This window comes from Danio rerio, chromosome 14 (assembly GCF_052040795.2).
Source record: "Danio rerio strain M-AB ecotype USA chromosome 14, GRCz13ab, whole genome shotgun sequence".
Classification (NCBI taxonomy): Eukaryota; Metazoa; Chordata; class Actinopteri; order Cypriniformes; family Danionidae; genus Danio; species Danio rerio.
In genome coordinates, this window is record NC_141034.1 from 11,855,662 (window position 1) to 11,872,135 (window position 16,474).

The following is a 16,474-nucleotide window of genomic DNA, read 5'->3' on the forward strand; positions in this document are numbered from 1 at the left end:
CCCATTTGGGCACATTCCCCCTCTTCTCCTTTGCAAGTTCACCCCAGTTCTGTTGCTTCAACAAGGCAGTTGATGTCTTCCAAGCCTGGCAGAGGTTAAGTGCATAAGAACATTGACACCTGCCAAAACACTGGTAAAACCCATATACTCTCATGTACTTTCTCATGGATTTATGTGATCCAGTCAATTGTCAACTGATTGAACATCCTAGAAGATACATTTCACAAATCTGATTAACAGCAGTTCCAGATTTCAGATGTTTGTTTTGTAGGGTGGCTGATTTACAAAAAAAATGTACATTAACATTTACCCATTTAGCAGATGCTTAGGCGAGAATAAATTTGTTTGCCCCCTATACAAATGTAAGAGAAAACTATTTGCTGCTGTCAGAAGCAACAGATCAAATGAAATACACCCCCATAATGCTCCAGGCCACTTGGAAACAGCTTGGAAATGAGAAATAACTCATTCACTAGAGTCACGAGTTCATTCATTCATTTATTCATTCCTTTTTCCTTCAGCTTAGTCCCTTTTTTTATCAAGGGTCGCCACAGTGGAATGAACTGCCAACTTTTTCAGCATATGCTTTACGCAGCGAATGCCCATCCAGCCACAATCCATTACTGAGAAACACCCATACACTCGCACACACACACTACAGCCAATTTAGCTTATTTAATTCACCTGTATAACTGTTTGGACTGTGGGAGAAACCGAAACACCAGGAGGAAACACAGGGAGAACTTGCAAACTCCACACAAATGTGCCAACTAACCCAGCTGGGGCTCAAACCAGTGACCTTCTTGCTGTAAGACGACAGTGCTAACCACTGAGCCACTGTACCACCCAATTCACTAGAGTTAGAACTAGTAAATGTGGTTTACAGGCATCATAGAAAGTAGATGCTGTCAAACAAATCATCTGTTGAAATGTTTTTGGTTGCAGTACAAAACCCTTAGTGGAGTGGTGCATAAAAAAATGCAAAAACAACAGTGAATTGGAGTGGGTCTCCCTATCGGAATCCCTTTAAATCACACAGTGATCATACGAAAGACAGTGCAGGTCTACTGCTGTAAATAGTGCTGTAAATGCACTAACAAAGCCAAATAACCACATCAACTAGTATACTTGTTAATTTCTGTGATGGGCTCAGTTTAATGATGTTTAAGTTGAGATGACAGAATGAGCATCTTCGATATCTCCATGTAAGCAAATAAAAGTCAATTCTTAACTGTTTCGAATAATGGCTTAAGGCTGGGACACACCATGCTGACAGTCTGTGATGGTCCATTGGAGCTTGTTGGCCTGATTCAGCTTGCAGAATCACATTCAGGTGTTCACTAAAGAGCCCAAGAACAAAAACTGTAAAAAAAAAATAATAATAATAATAATAATAAATAAAAAAAGTGACGTATAAGGTAAATAATTCAAGTCAAGAAGGAGGAAGCCGGCTGTAATTATATATATATATAAACCTGACTTCTGATCATCTGTTATATATATATATATATATATATATATATATATATATATATATATATATATATATATATATATATATATATATATATATATTTATATATATATATATATAAACCTGACTTTGAATGTTTGGTATAAACCTTATAAAATTCCATAATATTTCAGAATTTCCATGACCCATGGGAACCCCTGTTGATATTATTTTATGTACAATTCATCAAATAAACAATTAAACTTTAATCTCAAACGCGTTTTTCTACTAATATAACATCCCAATTTTGTAATAACTATTGTTTTCACATTATAGAAGTTCAAATTGTTCAGTTGTCTTTCAAATATTCTCGCATTAATCCTATACTTTCTTTTTTCTTTACCTAGGTTCACGTGATCTGAAGAGTTGTCTACAGTGGTATGTGCCCACAGAGCTTTATGATGTTGCAGATGCTGCCTTACACACATCCTCCACAGCTGCTGCAGTGAGCACAAAGAGAGGCAATTTGTACTGCCACAGCGTTAAATTCGCCTTAAAGCACCACTTACCTTGGCCACTGTCAACACAGTTTCTTTTGGAGGACCGCCCAACTGATGTGTCCCCAAACCACAAAATATCCCTCACTCCCTGTACTGTCAAGGGCTTGAGCCCCGGGGCCTTTCCAAGGAAAACCACATTCAGATTTATTTCACCATGATAGAACCTGCAAACATAACTGGACTCACACAGGACTGTTTAATTCAACAGAGTCGCACCTGTCCAGGCTGCTACGTTGAAACTAAAGACATGTCTAATGTAGAGGCCAGTATCAACCTCAAAATGACTGACATGAACCGAGACTACAGCACCTGCCCTATCTCTGATATTAACATGCAATGCATGAGCACAAGTGAGACAGGAAGTTATGGAGACCAGCTCCTCTCTGATCAGCTTTTGAGCTTTCCTGTCACTAAAACCCAGTTGCTGGAAAAGAAGGACACAGAGAAAATAGACTTAGATGATCCAGCCTCTAAAAACCTGTATGAGAGCCTGTTATTAGACAAGTGCACTGGTGAAGATGGCTTGCTTACTAATCCAAATCAGGACTGGGGCTACTTTGAGTCATTCATTAGCGAGAGTAAAATGGAATTGCTGGATCTTTGCTCCAAGAATGAGCTATCTGTAAATCTCTTCTCCGAGGAGGATGTGGACAATTACATGTTTGATGATGATGATGATTCCACTCTGAGCAGTGATGTGTGCTCGTTAAAAATCCGCTACGAGTCCTTCCAGGACAACATTAGGGAGAAAACCAATGTTCTGCAAGAAGAAACCCAGTTTAACTTTTTCCCAAGTGTCTTGGTAAACTGCACAAAGAAAGAGAGCGGTGTAGTGAAACGAGTTGTGGATGAGGCACCACCTAAATCAGAGGAGCTTGGATTTCAGAATGACAACAAAGGGGATGTAAACGAATGCTCCGCAGAGCAGATGCCTAGTTACAGCCCTAAAATGAACTACTTCATCGATTCAAGCAACTCGGCTGATGATTCAGGCGAGTATAGTGATGAAAGCTCCTCCACCATTTGCTCTTTTGACACCTTCCAAGACAACAGACCTAAAAACTTGTTCACTCGAAAGAACGCAAGCTGCTCTAACCATCTGAACTACGGATTGCGGGCCAAAAGAAAATTTAGGTTTAGTGACGACTACTTGTATTATGTTGAGTCCACTGATGGAGAAAGAAACGTTGAAAAGCGAGAGAAACCACCGATTGGTCCAAAGCAAGAAGAGGATCTTGACTGGTGCCCTAAAAAGAGACGCAAATATTCTCGCAAGGATCCACCTGTAATAATCAAATACATTATCGTTAATAGGTTCAAAGGAGATAAATGCATGGCTGTAAAGCTTGGCAGAATTGATTCATCCGACACGACGGTGAGCTTAAATGAGGATACAATCAACAAATATGAGAAGCTTTCACCTCTGAAAGATTTCTGGCAGGAGAAGCAGAGAGAAAGAGAGGAACAGCTTAAGCTGGCAGCAGGAGATAAACACAATTCTCACCATCATGCCTTTAGATCCAGTCCCCCCAAAAGGAAATATAAGCTAGCAAACAGGCTCAGAATTCAGAGAATTCAAACTGTGGAGCAATCACCCAACATGCAGGGCCCCTTTGCCTCTGATCCCAGGCAGGAGGTTTCTTCTACAGATGAAACTGCCTCCATGGGAATGCCATTAACAATAGCCACCAGCTGTGCAAGCACATTAGACTCAAATGACATCATACACACTGCCGCCCGGAAGAGCAGATCACAAGAGAGGGAGGAAAGGAGAATAGGGAATAAAATATTCAGAATACATAAATTCAGAAGTGAAGCCAGACTTAGAAGCAAGAAAATAAGAGACCTTGTGGAGAATAACGAAAGCATGACAGACCTGACAGAAGTTTGCTCGCTGCAGAAAAATATGGACACAGTAGGAGGTGCAGAAGATAAAAATGTCAGCCCAGCTGCACACATTTCCCATTTGTGTGAAAGTCAAACAGCTAATGCCACTGAAAAATTTGCTTTTGTGTCTAACACCTGCTCCTGTAACAAAGAGTCATCATCGGAGAATGTGGCTGCAAGTGTTTCGGTTATTCCTGGAGGCTACCTTCAAACACTGCTGGATGCCTCTGATTCTTCAGGTAGCACCGGTATCCCGTTTTTCCCCCAGCAGACCCAGCACTCATTGGAACTCTCTTTGGAAAAGCAGCAATTCACCTCAATTCAGCTAGCACAAAGCTGTGTTCTTTCACCACCGTCAGAATCAGAGCTCCAGCAGTCTCCTCAGAATTGCCCGACTCTTACCCAGATGTGGCAAGCCCAGCTTCATTCCAACCAGAAGTTTACCACTGCAGATGTTGCTGAATCTGCGATTCAACCTAACAGCTTCAATGGAGAGATGGCTTTGCCTATGTCTGAGAGTCTGACTGTGTCAGGATTCAGCCAGCTGAGTCTAGAGAGCAACAGAATGCTTTATGAAAAGAATTACATGCCTGAGCAGCCACTGCCTCCTGATGCTGAGTTTCAGGCATGTCAGGGGCAGCCACAGTTTCAAAGAGCCACACTCCACACCGACAATGGCCGACTCATCAGTTTCGACTCAGTTGGTTCGCTGTCAGCTGCTTCCAGCAATTACAGCTCTCTGAGTCTTAAGTCTTGTGAAAAAGATGGTGAGGATGATGTGAATGAGGACTTTCTGGCCCACTACAGTCCCAAACTTGTAATTCAACAGAGTATTGATGCAATCACACCCCTGAGAGAGTCTACAGACTTGCTAGATATCTCCAACTTCACACCAGATAAATTCAGACACGCATCATTGTCAGAACTTTCTCCTCCGGAGACACCTAATTTATCCCCTCAAGTTATGGGCCGTGAGATTAAGATAGTCGGGAAGGCCACTGACCTCCAAGATGGAGTTAAGATGTCATGCACTGAAAACATGGACTGGAAATGCAAGATGATAAAGCAGCAAGATCTAGCTAGATATTCAGTTGAAGGTCACACGTATCAATTGAACGTGTTTAATGGTGAAAACAACTTGGGGACAAAGCAGGAAAATCTATCTAGCATTGATGGCGATATGGTAAATGCAATTAAGGGGACTAAGGCAAAGAGGAGAAATAGCAACAAGCCACCTGCAGGGCAGGGCACCAAAAAAACCAAAGCCCCCAAAGCTCCCAAGACAGACAAGGGAAAAATTCCACGTCAGAATTCACGAACGTCTAAAAAGCTAAAGACTTTATTGGACGAGAAAGGCAGTAACAGCCAGACCGAAGGCATTGCATATCTGCTTAAGGACAGTAGCTCTGAGGACTGGACAGGAATAGGTTGTTCAGAGAGCACAAGTCAAGTCCACGATGACCAGAGAGAGTTTGAAGAGCCATCCAACATCTTGTCAAATATCGTCTCAGGGATGGCCGAAGTACAGAGATTCATGATGGCCTCTGTTGAGCCAATTTGGGGCCCTGCAGCAAACGTAAGCCTGCCCTCAGAAGCTAACAGTCTCAAGTTAAAGACTCTGAAAATCCTTGCAGGAACTTCATCTGACCCGAAGAAGAAAGGCACTTTGAGTACAGGGGGCACAAAAGGCAGAAAAGGTGGGACGAAAAGTGTCAAAAATCAGGCAAAGTTCAATGCCTCCTTACCTTTTTTCCCTCAGCTGGCTTTGGGCTGTAACATGTTTGACAAGCCTAACCTTGGCGTTCCAGGTATAAATGGGCCTGCACATAAAAAGATGTACCGTCACAAAACCAGTGCGAAATTCCCTCGGATTGAAAATCTAAAGGGCACGCGACCTGAGCGAGAGCCAAACAAGGACATATCGTTAATGGCTTCTTTTGAGAAACTGAGGTAATATTTTATATCTAGCTGCTGATGCACGTTCCTCACTTTCCCCGATTCCTCTTCATTTCGTACCATACCTACACTGACTCAAGACCAGAGATGCATGGAATTATGTTATGCTTTAGAATCCCCACCTTCTTTTTTGCCCCCCGAAGAGGATATTGATATCTTGCATGAGAAACTTATTGTACTCGCAAACTACCTATTGATTGATTGTGCAAGGCTTGATTGAGATTTGAAATTACCATGGCTGCATTTTTATTCTGCGTTTCTGTTTTGCTGTTTTCTTTTTCCCTCACAGTTGCTAATTAGTTTTTGTCTGAAGAAGAAAAGAAACTTTGATAAGTGCAAATTCTTTTTGGTCTTTTTTTTTTCAGTTTTCAGTGGATCTTTCTGCCCTTATGTAATTATATTTCTCTCTTCAAACATGTAGCTATTAAAAAATGTCTTTGTGTGAAACAAGCTCCCCCTTTTGATTATGTATGCTGAAACAGATGCCCTCTCCTTTCTTTTTACCCCTTCACTGCCTGACTTTTGTTTTTAAGTGTGAAATGCTCAAGATGACCTTGTCTAGGATGCCTGGTACATTCTTAAATATCGACAGCACACAGTGGGACCATTTTGTAATGAAGACATATCAGATTAACGTTGTTCCAGTTACTTTCTTACTGTTGGAATGTACTTATGATTTCCCCTTAACTACTGCTTTTTACAGGATTTGTACTCTAGATTGTCTTAAAAAGAGACTGTGCCATGGAAATCGCAAAATGCTTCTGTTTTATTTTAATTTATATATTAATAATGATTAATAGTGGTTGTCTGAAACAATACTCAAGGGGCCCGTTTCAGAAAGGAGGTTAAGTGAAAACTCAGAGTATGTTAACCCTGAAATGAGAGAAACTCTGGGATTTCCGTTTCAAAAAGGCAGGTTTGTCAAACTCGAGAAAGCAGGGTAATTCAAGCCAGTTTCAGAAAGAGAGGTAACTTTTACTCAAAGTCAGTTACGGTGGTAACTTACTCCGTTTACCTAACCTGATCAGGAGCAGGGTTTATTCTGTAAACTCTGAGTTTCTGATGGTCTCCTCCCCTTTTTTAAAGACGAAGCATGTTTTTCGCCTTAGCCTTAGTCATTCATTGCCTATATTTCAGTCACACAAAGAACAAAGTTACGAGAATGGCTTGTCCTTTTTTGGGAAAATTAAAATTAGATTCAATACTCTAGTTTCAAGTTTCATCTTTGGTATTACTTCAAAAATTAAATAATTAGCTAAAATTCACTGTCCTTCGACAGGGACATGTACTAGATTAATGGGATTATTACACATTCTAAAAACTATATTTTTAGTACTGCTTACATTCTAAATGTCATATCAACCTCTACCACTTGATCAATAAAAATCTGACACACAAGTGCACTTTTAAAACTTTTAAAAACTAAGTTTCAGAAGATTTATCTTAAACTGATCAACTTGTGTGAAAATTGGATCCTTAAACATTTCAACAAAACATTAAGCTAAGGTTTTATGCATTCTTGATTGGTCAAATTTGTTTTAGAAACTAGAACAAACGGGGACACTTCAGATCATTTTGGAAGAGCATTTTCTATCCAAGACTAAAAAGGGCATGTGCACTGCTCAGGTTGAGTCCTATGTGTGCACGTGCATGCAGTAGCCTAGTTATTGAAATTAATGCAATTACATCTGAAACAACTTCTAAATTTCGGCCAATTTCCCACTTTTCAGGTGAAAAGTCTATAAACGTCTATTTAATTACTTATTTTTTATTATACTTCAATATTTATGTACTTTAAATACTTAAAACTCTCTGTTTTGTTGATGCAGTGGTGTTGCTTTTTTAAATATATGCTATAAATTAAATTTGCTATAACTTTGCATGAGCACATCAAGTTCAGCTGGAGAAAAAATGCTATTTTTTTTTTAGATGGTAATATGGTAGCTTGATAATGCCTATGAATAACTCAGACTTGATTGATCTAACTTAGATAAACTGTTCTGAAACCGAAAACTCTTTTTAATCTCTCCTGAAGTCAACTCAGAGTTCAAGTTTAAACTCTGAGTTGGTTGAACCTCCTTACTGAAACAGGCCCCTGCTAACAGATTTATTATTATTCAGTATCATTGTACAAAAATGCACTGTTTGAAGGAAAACATGAATTCTACCTGTGTGCCAAATGTAAAACCTGTGCACATTTATAATCTCTATGACTATCCTGATAAATGCTGGCTGTTCTCTTTTTTAAGATCTGACCTTTCTTTTTGGTTTGTTGTTTTGCTTTCTTTGGGGACCCTATCGCTTGAAGAGCACCTGCAGCTGACAGTGGTACAACCACTCGACCAAAACAACTAAACTCTGACCAATTTTTACTTTTCATATCACATTCAATGTACCTCAGCATTACATGGGCTTTGAATTGAAAAGAGAAATGAAGATGAAGAAAAATGGACACGAATAATAGAGGATGGCATCTGTCAGGGTCACACAATACTGTAACAGACACTGAGAACGTAATATTTTTTTTCTGAATGGGGTGCTTTTGATGTTTCAGCATCTATAAATGATGACCTTTTTATTATTTACCTATTTGCCATAAACAATCGTTTACCAATAGGTTATGTTTTATTTAATTAAATAAATTGGTGTCGCATCATTACTATAGTAGTAATAGGTCATCTTTACAAAACGTCATCTTAATTATAGCATGGAGGTCAAGCGCATTCTGATTAATTTAGCGCACGTAGATTATTAGAAGACACCAAGAGTTGCTCTAGGAGGACATCTCAGGTAAAGTAATGCCTTACAGATAGCTTTTACCTTAGGAAGAGTTCATTCCGTCCCCTTCTGCCTATAACCGGCCATAATTAGCACCGAGATGATGCTGATGAGGAAACTGCACACGGGCCATCTCGCCTGCCTTTTCTTATTTCTGCCTGTTTTCGACTGAATGTACTTCAAGTTTTTTACAGCGTGCCACTGTTAAGCTGCCTCCTCCTACTGGTGCTAAGAGGGTAATTGTATTCTCCCAGAATTGAAGAATCAGTGAATATTAGAATTGAAAACCCTTCTCTTCTCTTTATGAATGTACAATATATGGTTCTGTTTGATGTGTTCACAACACGATTCGTTGTCATTAATTGGAATTGCTTTTGCCTTTTCGTTGGAGAAATTACTGAGCTTTATAAATATCGTCTAGAGTTGATAACCAGAGGGATTCTTAGCTCTCGACGTCACAAAAATATTGTATATTTTTCTCTGTGCCAATTTGTAAGATATTTTGTATGTGTATATTTTTCTTAGAAAGTGCTGTGAAGTATTAGTGTGTGCGTGTATGTGTGTGTGGAAGAGAGAGAGAAACCTTTTTTGTGCCTCTGCAGGCAGTGAAAAGGATGTATAATGACAAGCTTTTGGTTTTAAAAACCTAAAAAATTACGAAAACAAAAAATTAATAAAAGAAAGAAACTACATTTTGTTGCAAGTTTTGTAAGAGGAAAATGATCTTGTTGTGAGAGTGTTGTGTTACTGTGAAAAACATATAGGCAAAAAAAAACAGTACAGACAAAATTGTGAACTGTTTGCTGTTTTATAGATTTTCATGTAAATTTTTCTTGTATTATTTTATGTTGTATCTGTTGCAAAGGTTTTAAATATTTGTGATCAAGCCTGTATGGTGAAATGTAATATTGGTAACTTGCTGAGTTTTGTAATAATGTTTATGGAGTACATATACGAATTAAAAAGGAGATTTTGAATGCTGCCTTTTGAATGTTGTCACGTTTCTTTCATCACTGTGCACATTCTTAATTCCATTGATAATGATTTATTATAAAGTCTTGCTTTAGGGTTGTGTTGAAGTTTAACCCATTTAAGTCCACCGGCAACTACAGGGTGGGCCATTTACATGGATACACCTTAATGAAATGGGAATGGTTGGTGATATTAACGTCTTGTTTGTGGTACATTGCTATATGTGAGGGGGCAAACTTTTCAAAATGGTGGTGACCATAGATACATACACTAGATGCCGCATAGGGACCCTGAGCATGTGTCAATAGCGCCGCCATATTTGTACAGTGCTCCCAGGACAAGTGTCTTTCAACCGCACTACTCAAGACTGTGTTACTACGTGAAAATGCTGGACTTTAGTGCTGTGCAAGGGCGTAGTAACCAGCAAACAAAGAAAGCAAAGTCACTTACTGCATTCACCATAAGACAAAGTAGCACAAACTCAAACTAAACACCAGGCTTATGTTAGTTTATTAAATTTAACAAGGAGGGCAGATAGTACATTTCCACACACACAAACACAAGCTTTTAATCAGGAATGCCAGTGCGAAAAAAAAAAAATTCATACTGACCTCCGGGAATACTCCCAATCATAGATATTATATATATGTGTAATTCCCTGGCTCTGGATGGCCACAGTCCTCCACTACAGCTTGGTACTGCATTAATTTCAAAGAAGCGCTACCCTGTACTAAAATGGCGGCTCTATTGACGCATTCCTTCCAATAGACAACAACAGGGTAGGCGACATCTAATGTATATATCTATGGGTGGTGACCATGGTGGTCATTTTGAAGTCGGCCATCTTGGATCCAGCTTTAGTTTTTTCAATAGGAAGAGGGTCATTTGACACATCAGACTTATTGGGAATTTCACAAGAAAAACAATGGTGTGCTTGATTTTAACATAACTTTATTTTTTCATGAGTTATTTCTGACCACTTATAAAATGTGTTCAATGTGCTGCCCATTGTGTTGGATTGTCAATGCTACTCTCTTCTCCCACTCTTCACACACTATAGCAACACTGCAGGAGAAATGCCTGCACAGGGATAGTGGGGCCATTCTTCATCAATGGAAACTTCAAGGCCACTGGATATTTGAAATTGCTACATGATGATGTGTTTCCCTCTTTATGCACTGAAGCTTGCAGGTTCCCTGAGTTTTTCCAGCAAGATGGTGCACCATCACATTATTGGAGTCAGGTCCGAGCATTCCAAGATGAACAGTTTCCTGAAAAGTGGATTGGTCGTCGTGGGCCAATTGAATGGCTCCCAGGGTCTACCGATCTGACCCCCTTAGACTTTTATCTTTGGGGTCATCTGAAGGCAATTGTCTACGGTGTGAAGATACAAGATGTGCAGCACCTGAAACTACGGATACTGGAAGCCTGTGCTGGCATTTGTCCTGCGGTGTTGCTATCAGTGTGTGAAGAGTGGGAGAAGAGGGTTGCATTGACAATCCAACACAATAGGCAGCACAATGAACACATTATATAAGTGGTCAGAAACTTGTAAATAACTCATGAAACAATAAAGCTACGTTAAAATCAAGCACACCATTGTTTTTCTTGTGAAATTCCCAATAAGTTTGATGTGTCAAATGACCCTCTTCCTATTGGAAAAACAAAAGTTGGATCCAAGATGGCCGCCTTCAAAATGGCCACCATGGTCACCACCCATCTTGAAAAGTTTGCCCCCTCACATATACTAATGTGCCACAAACAGGACGTTAGTATCACCAACCATTCCCATTTTATTAAGGTGTATCTATATAAATGGCCCACCCTGTATAATTGCCAAAGTTTTCCTTTTATAAGTTATTTTCTACATGTTATCCATGCTAAACTTCTCAATGACATGCAAGCAAACAACCAAATAAAAAATTTCAAGTAACAAAAAAAGGAATTGATTTACTTCCTGTCACATAGCGCTTTTAACTTCCTACCTCTAATTTCAGGATGAAAAATGGAGGCAAATCCTCCCAAATAAAGGCTATTTTCATGTTAATAAAAACATTTTTTTGTTTAAAGATATATATTAACATAATCATGAAGCTCTCTAGATTCATCCAAACAGAACAAATCTTTCAAAAGATCTATAGTTTTGTGTATAGTTTGCCAAATGTTCAAGCGGTGGGCAAATACCTTGTGTGCATAAACAATGGCAAATTAGGGAATAATGTGTTAAAAAGTTAATTAATTAAGGTTATAGGTAGGGCCGACAGAATCTGCTGACATTTTTTGCTATTTCTGCGCAGAATTTTGGTAAAAAATCTGTGGATTTATGCGAAATGATTTTGGGAGTATCATAACTAAAACCGTAATATATGAAATAAAAAGTAATACCTTTTAAACTTTTACTTAATGTTTACAATACAAATCCAATTAGTTCCACTTTATTTGGGAAACAAAGCAAGTCTCATATAATATATCTACTAAAAGACAGAATATATTACTTTACAAACTATATTGTAAATAAATCATATAAATATTTTCCTATTAGTCAAAATATCACTGAAATTAATAAAAAATTTGAATGAATATGAATTTACACACATTTACACAAGTAAATAAACAGAATCAATGATGGGCTAAAAATCTGTCAAATTCTGTGCGCGCAGAATCCGTGTGAGCCTAGTTATTGGCCAGGTTTAATTTTTTTTGGTTTGTTTGTTTTTGTGTTTATAATACCCCATTTCAAAATAACCCTTTAAACTGATATCTTTACTTTAAAGTAGACTTTTTTTAAAACACAATTTGATACACAGCAAAACCGTCAGAATAAAATTAACTTCTCCTACTGGTCCCACTCCCACAAAGATTTAAAATAACACAGAGAATAATGAACTCCTGCTGTTAAAAAGCAGAATTACTGAAGAAAAACACAAAACTACAACCAAATTCAGTCACAACCTTCAGCCCTGCTTTTCACACAGACATGGCTATTGGGCTTTTTCTCCAGTTTTTCTGCTGCTGTTCGTCCACACACAAAGTATCAGGTCACTGAAACTTTTTGAAAACTCTTGTCGGGTTAAAGATTTTCTGTTTTATAGCAAATAGAGAAAAAAACTTTTACAAAACAAAATTGCAAAACTGCAAACTATATATATATATATATATATATATATATATATATATATATATATATATATATATAGTTCTCAAATGATGTTTAACAGAGCAAGGTAACTTTCAGTGTGTTTGATAATATTTTTTTTTATTTGTTTTATTTTGGCTAGAAAAAAAACAGTTTTCTTATTTTGCTAAACACAATTTTAAGGTCAATATTATTAGCCCCTTTAAGCTATTTTTTTTCAATAGTCTACAGAACAAACCATTGTTATACAATAACTTGCCTAATTACCCTAACCTGCCTAGTTAACCTACTTAAGCCTTTAAATGTCACTTTAAGCTGTATAGAAGTGTCTTGAAAAATATCTAGTCAAATATTATTTTATCAAAGATAAAATAAATCAGTTTTTAGAGATTAGTTATTAAATCTATTATTTTTAGAAATGTGTTGAAAAAATCTTCTCTACATTAAACAGATATCGAGGAAAAAAATAAACAGGGGCTAATAATTCAGACTGAACTGTATATTTATAGTTTGAAAATATATATATATATATAATCATATTAGAATTATAAAATTCTATCTGACATTTTTGACAAAATTGAGTTATTGACATATTCTTATTAAATGACAACTTAATTACATTTAATTAATTACAAGTTATTTACATTTTTAGACTTTTTATTTAAACTAATGTTACACACATACTGTTTGCTATGGAATGCAAAAACTTCAGGCTCAATATCTCAAAATCATTCAGAATGCAGATAGATCCTTATAATTCCAAGGTGACAATATATATGTATATATAGTTAAAGATAATTATTACAAAAATTGAAACACACAATAGACTGTTGGGGAAACTAGTGTGTGTTTCATCACTGTAAGACAAATCGAATTAGTTCTTTGTGATTTCATATTCATGAATGAGAGATAATTTTTGTGTGGGTTCATATCAATTGGTTTTCAAATTTTAACAAAATAAATGTGTTTATGAACATGAACTGATCTCTTGAAAGCAGTTGAATAAGGATGCCAAATGTTTTTCTTCTATTCAATTTTTACATCGAATGGTGCTTACAACATATTTGCCCACCGGTAACTATAATTGTTGCATAATCAAATGTCATTTTCTTGAAAATAATCAAAAACTTGGAGAAAATAAATGCAAAATATGTTCATATAGGACATTATTAACAAGGAAATTTGGGCTAAAAAATGGTTAAATGGTTAATGTCAGGGGAAAGTTTGCTTTGGTGGCCGACAGTGCTTAACGTGCTGCAATGGGGTACAATATATGCACATGGAATTTTAATTTCAGTCAGCCAGCCCCAGGGCTTCCGGTAATCTGTCAATCCATAGAAAACTGCAGAGTTTAAGATCTGATTTCTTTCAAAAACAGCGATAGAAAGTGGGTATCAGACCAAACAAGAAGCACTGCATTAAATAGCATTTTCCCCGCCATGTCTTTAAAATGGAAATTAACTTTACCCCAGTATTTTTAATGGAGTCTCTGCGATATTCTGCTGCTAATAATGATGCCTGCGTTTAAATGATTTTTCGTCTTTTTTACGCTTTAACAACCAAATGGATGCTTAAGTCTATTTAACTGATTATATTTGAATTACATTACAACATCGATGCTGTAAAAGGAACCTTATACATTTGAAAATAATCACATAAACCTTTCACCAGAAGTTCATCATTAGCTGAAAAACACTAGCTGTGCATATGGCCCATTTAAAGGGCACCTATGATGAAAATCATCTTTCGTAAGCTGTTTGGACAGAACTGTGTAGGTACAGTGTGTCCACCTTCATATTGGGGTGATGGAAACACAATAAGTCTCTTTTTTTATTTCCTGACGTTAAAATGAGATCCAAATCACATTTTGGGCCCTATCATACACCCGGCGCAGTGTGGCGCAAGGCGTGACGCAGTAGTCTTTTGGTAGTTTAAGCTTGGCGCAAGAGTCGTTTTGAGGCGTTGCGCTACGCTGTTTAAATAGCAAATGCATTAGCGCTCATTTTTGCGCCCATAGGCGTTCTGGTCTAAAAAGGAAGGCGTTCTGAGGCGGACCGCTGGTGCGTTGCTATTTTGAGAAACTATGATAGAGTTTTCATTAGACCAAAACTAACCCGGTCTAAACTCCGGCGCAGAGTTGCGCCTCGCTTATACACTGCTTAATACACACAAGAGAGCAATAGGCAAATATCTTTACATATGAAAAAATTTAAATATTAAGGATATATATAGGATATAATAAGAATAGATATAGGATATAAATATAAAGGATTAAAATATTACAAAACATATTATTTTCTAGCCTACATAATTATGAAAAATCACTGCTTTTATGTCTTGTCATCTCGGGAGGCTTTTTCAGTTCATTCATAACAATTTACTTTTGTATAATGTTATTATTATTAGCAGTATTATTTATTATATCCATATTTATATGTGTTTTATTAAAAACAAGCTTAGATTTGCCCACCTGTCAGGTTTTAGACCATATGGGGCACGGCATGTGTTTTAGGATATAACTCAGGTTTTTGAGCACATTTTGCTATTATTATTCATTTATTCGTTTGCTGGAAATTATAACTGAATATAGAAATAGTTTTGAAACGAATATTTGCGCTTAACAAACAAAAGTATTTATTTATAGTCTAATTGATGTCTGAGCATAAAGGTTTCCCTATCCAAGAGCGAAAGTGAAAGTGATCTATTATCTCTCATTCTCACACAGTAGATGCTCTGTTTAACAGTTTTCTGTTAAAAAACTGTTAACTGTTAACTGTTTGCTTGTGAAATGCTCTTTTTTTCCACTTAGACTTTTTTTCCACGTAGCTGACTCTTAAAGGGAATGGGAGATGGGACTGTAATTGGTTTATTCTCAAAACACACCTAAAACTCATTAAGAAAATAAACTCAACCCTTTTAGACCATGCGCCAAAGTGCAAGGCAGATTTCCCGTCCTTAAATTAGCAAAAACGCGCCCTGACACGCCCTGAAAGCATTTGCGCCCTGCGTTTTGCGCTTTGCGCATGGACCGTCAAAATAGACCCTTTGAGTCCCACCGCAACGTGACGTATGAGTGTGGTTTCCCCGCCCACTGAATTGATTGACAGACGTATATTAACATGTCTCCATAGTAACGTGTACAATCATATGAAGACAGGATGTCTGCAAAGCAACTGGGATTAAAGATCTGTTTAGCTCTCTGTGATCATCAGTCATCATCAAATATAATACAAGTTTAAAACATTTTTAACACAGGACATGTTTGTAATAAAGACAGTAAAGGAAGTAAAATCGCTACGTAATTCAACACCACAGCCCTTATCATCAATACAATTATAATAGATGCTTCAATCCTGCTTTGTGGGCTTAAATTAGGTCTATTTTGTGCATTATACATAATGGATATCATACAGGAGTGGATATTAACATGTATTCTGTCACATTCGCCGTGCAAAAACAGTGCAAAGCTAAATGTCTGTTTGTGTGTATGCGTGCATGCATGTGTGTGTGCACACGCACACACGCGTGCACGCGAGCGAACTTTATAACAACATCGTGGGTGCCTCATCACTGCAGAAAAGCTTGAATTAACTCACAATAAATAAGTGTGAATAATAAAGTTCTGACTGTAGTAAGGGAGATCTGCTTCATTTGTGCTGTGGGAATGGTGGGCGGTAGAGCCAGCATTAAGGACACAGGCATTTTTTCACAATGCAAACAAGTTATGAAAAC

The 16,474-nt window shown here is 37.4% G+C and overlaps 1 protein-coding gene and 1 long non-coding RNA gene across 7 annotated transcripts in view; both read left to right on the plus strand.

Moving 5' to 3' along the window:
• Positions 1–9,616, plus strand: part of nexmifb (neurite extension and migration factor b) — a 156,481-nt gene extending 146,865 nt beyond the window's left edge. For 2 of the 5 annotated variants that reach the window (XM_087281031.1, XM_087281032.1), the window contains exons 3-5: positions 1,861–5,597; positions 5,709–5,850; positions 8,165–9,616. In XM_087281031.1, coding sequence (XP_087137157.1) covers positions 2,168–5,597; positions 5,709–5,850; positions 8,165–8,279 — 3,687 coding nt within the window. In that variant the 5' untranslated portion in view covers positions 1,861–2,167 and the 3' untranslated portion in view covers positions 8,280–9,616. Of the gene's footprint in view, positions 1–1,860; positions 6,754–8,164 lie in introns of those variants that run through there. The other 3 variants (XM_087281028.1, XM_087281029.1, XM_087281030.1) reach the window with 2 other exon arrangements.
• Positions 1–16,474, plus strand: part of LOC147840776 (uncharacterized) — a 1,215,461-nt gene that overhangs the window by 733,938 nt on the left and 465,049 nt on the right. The window lies entirely within an intron of this gene.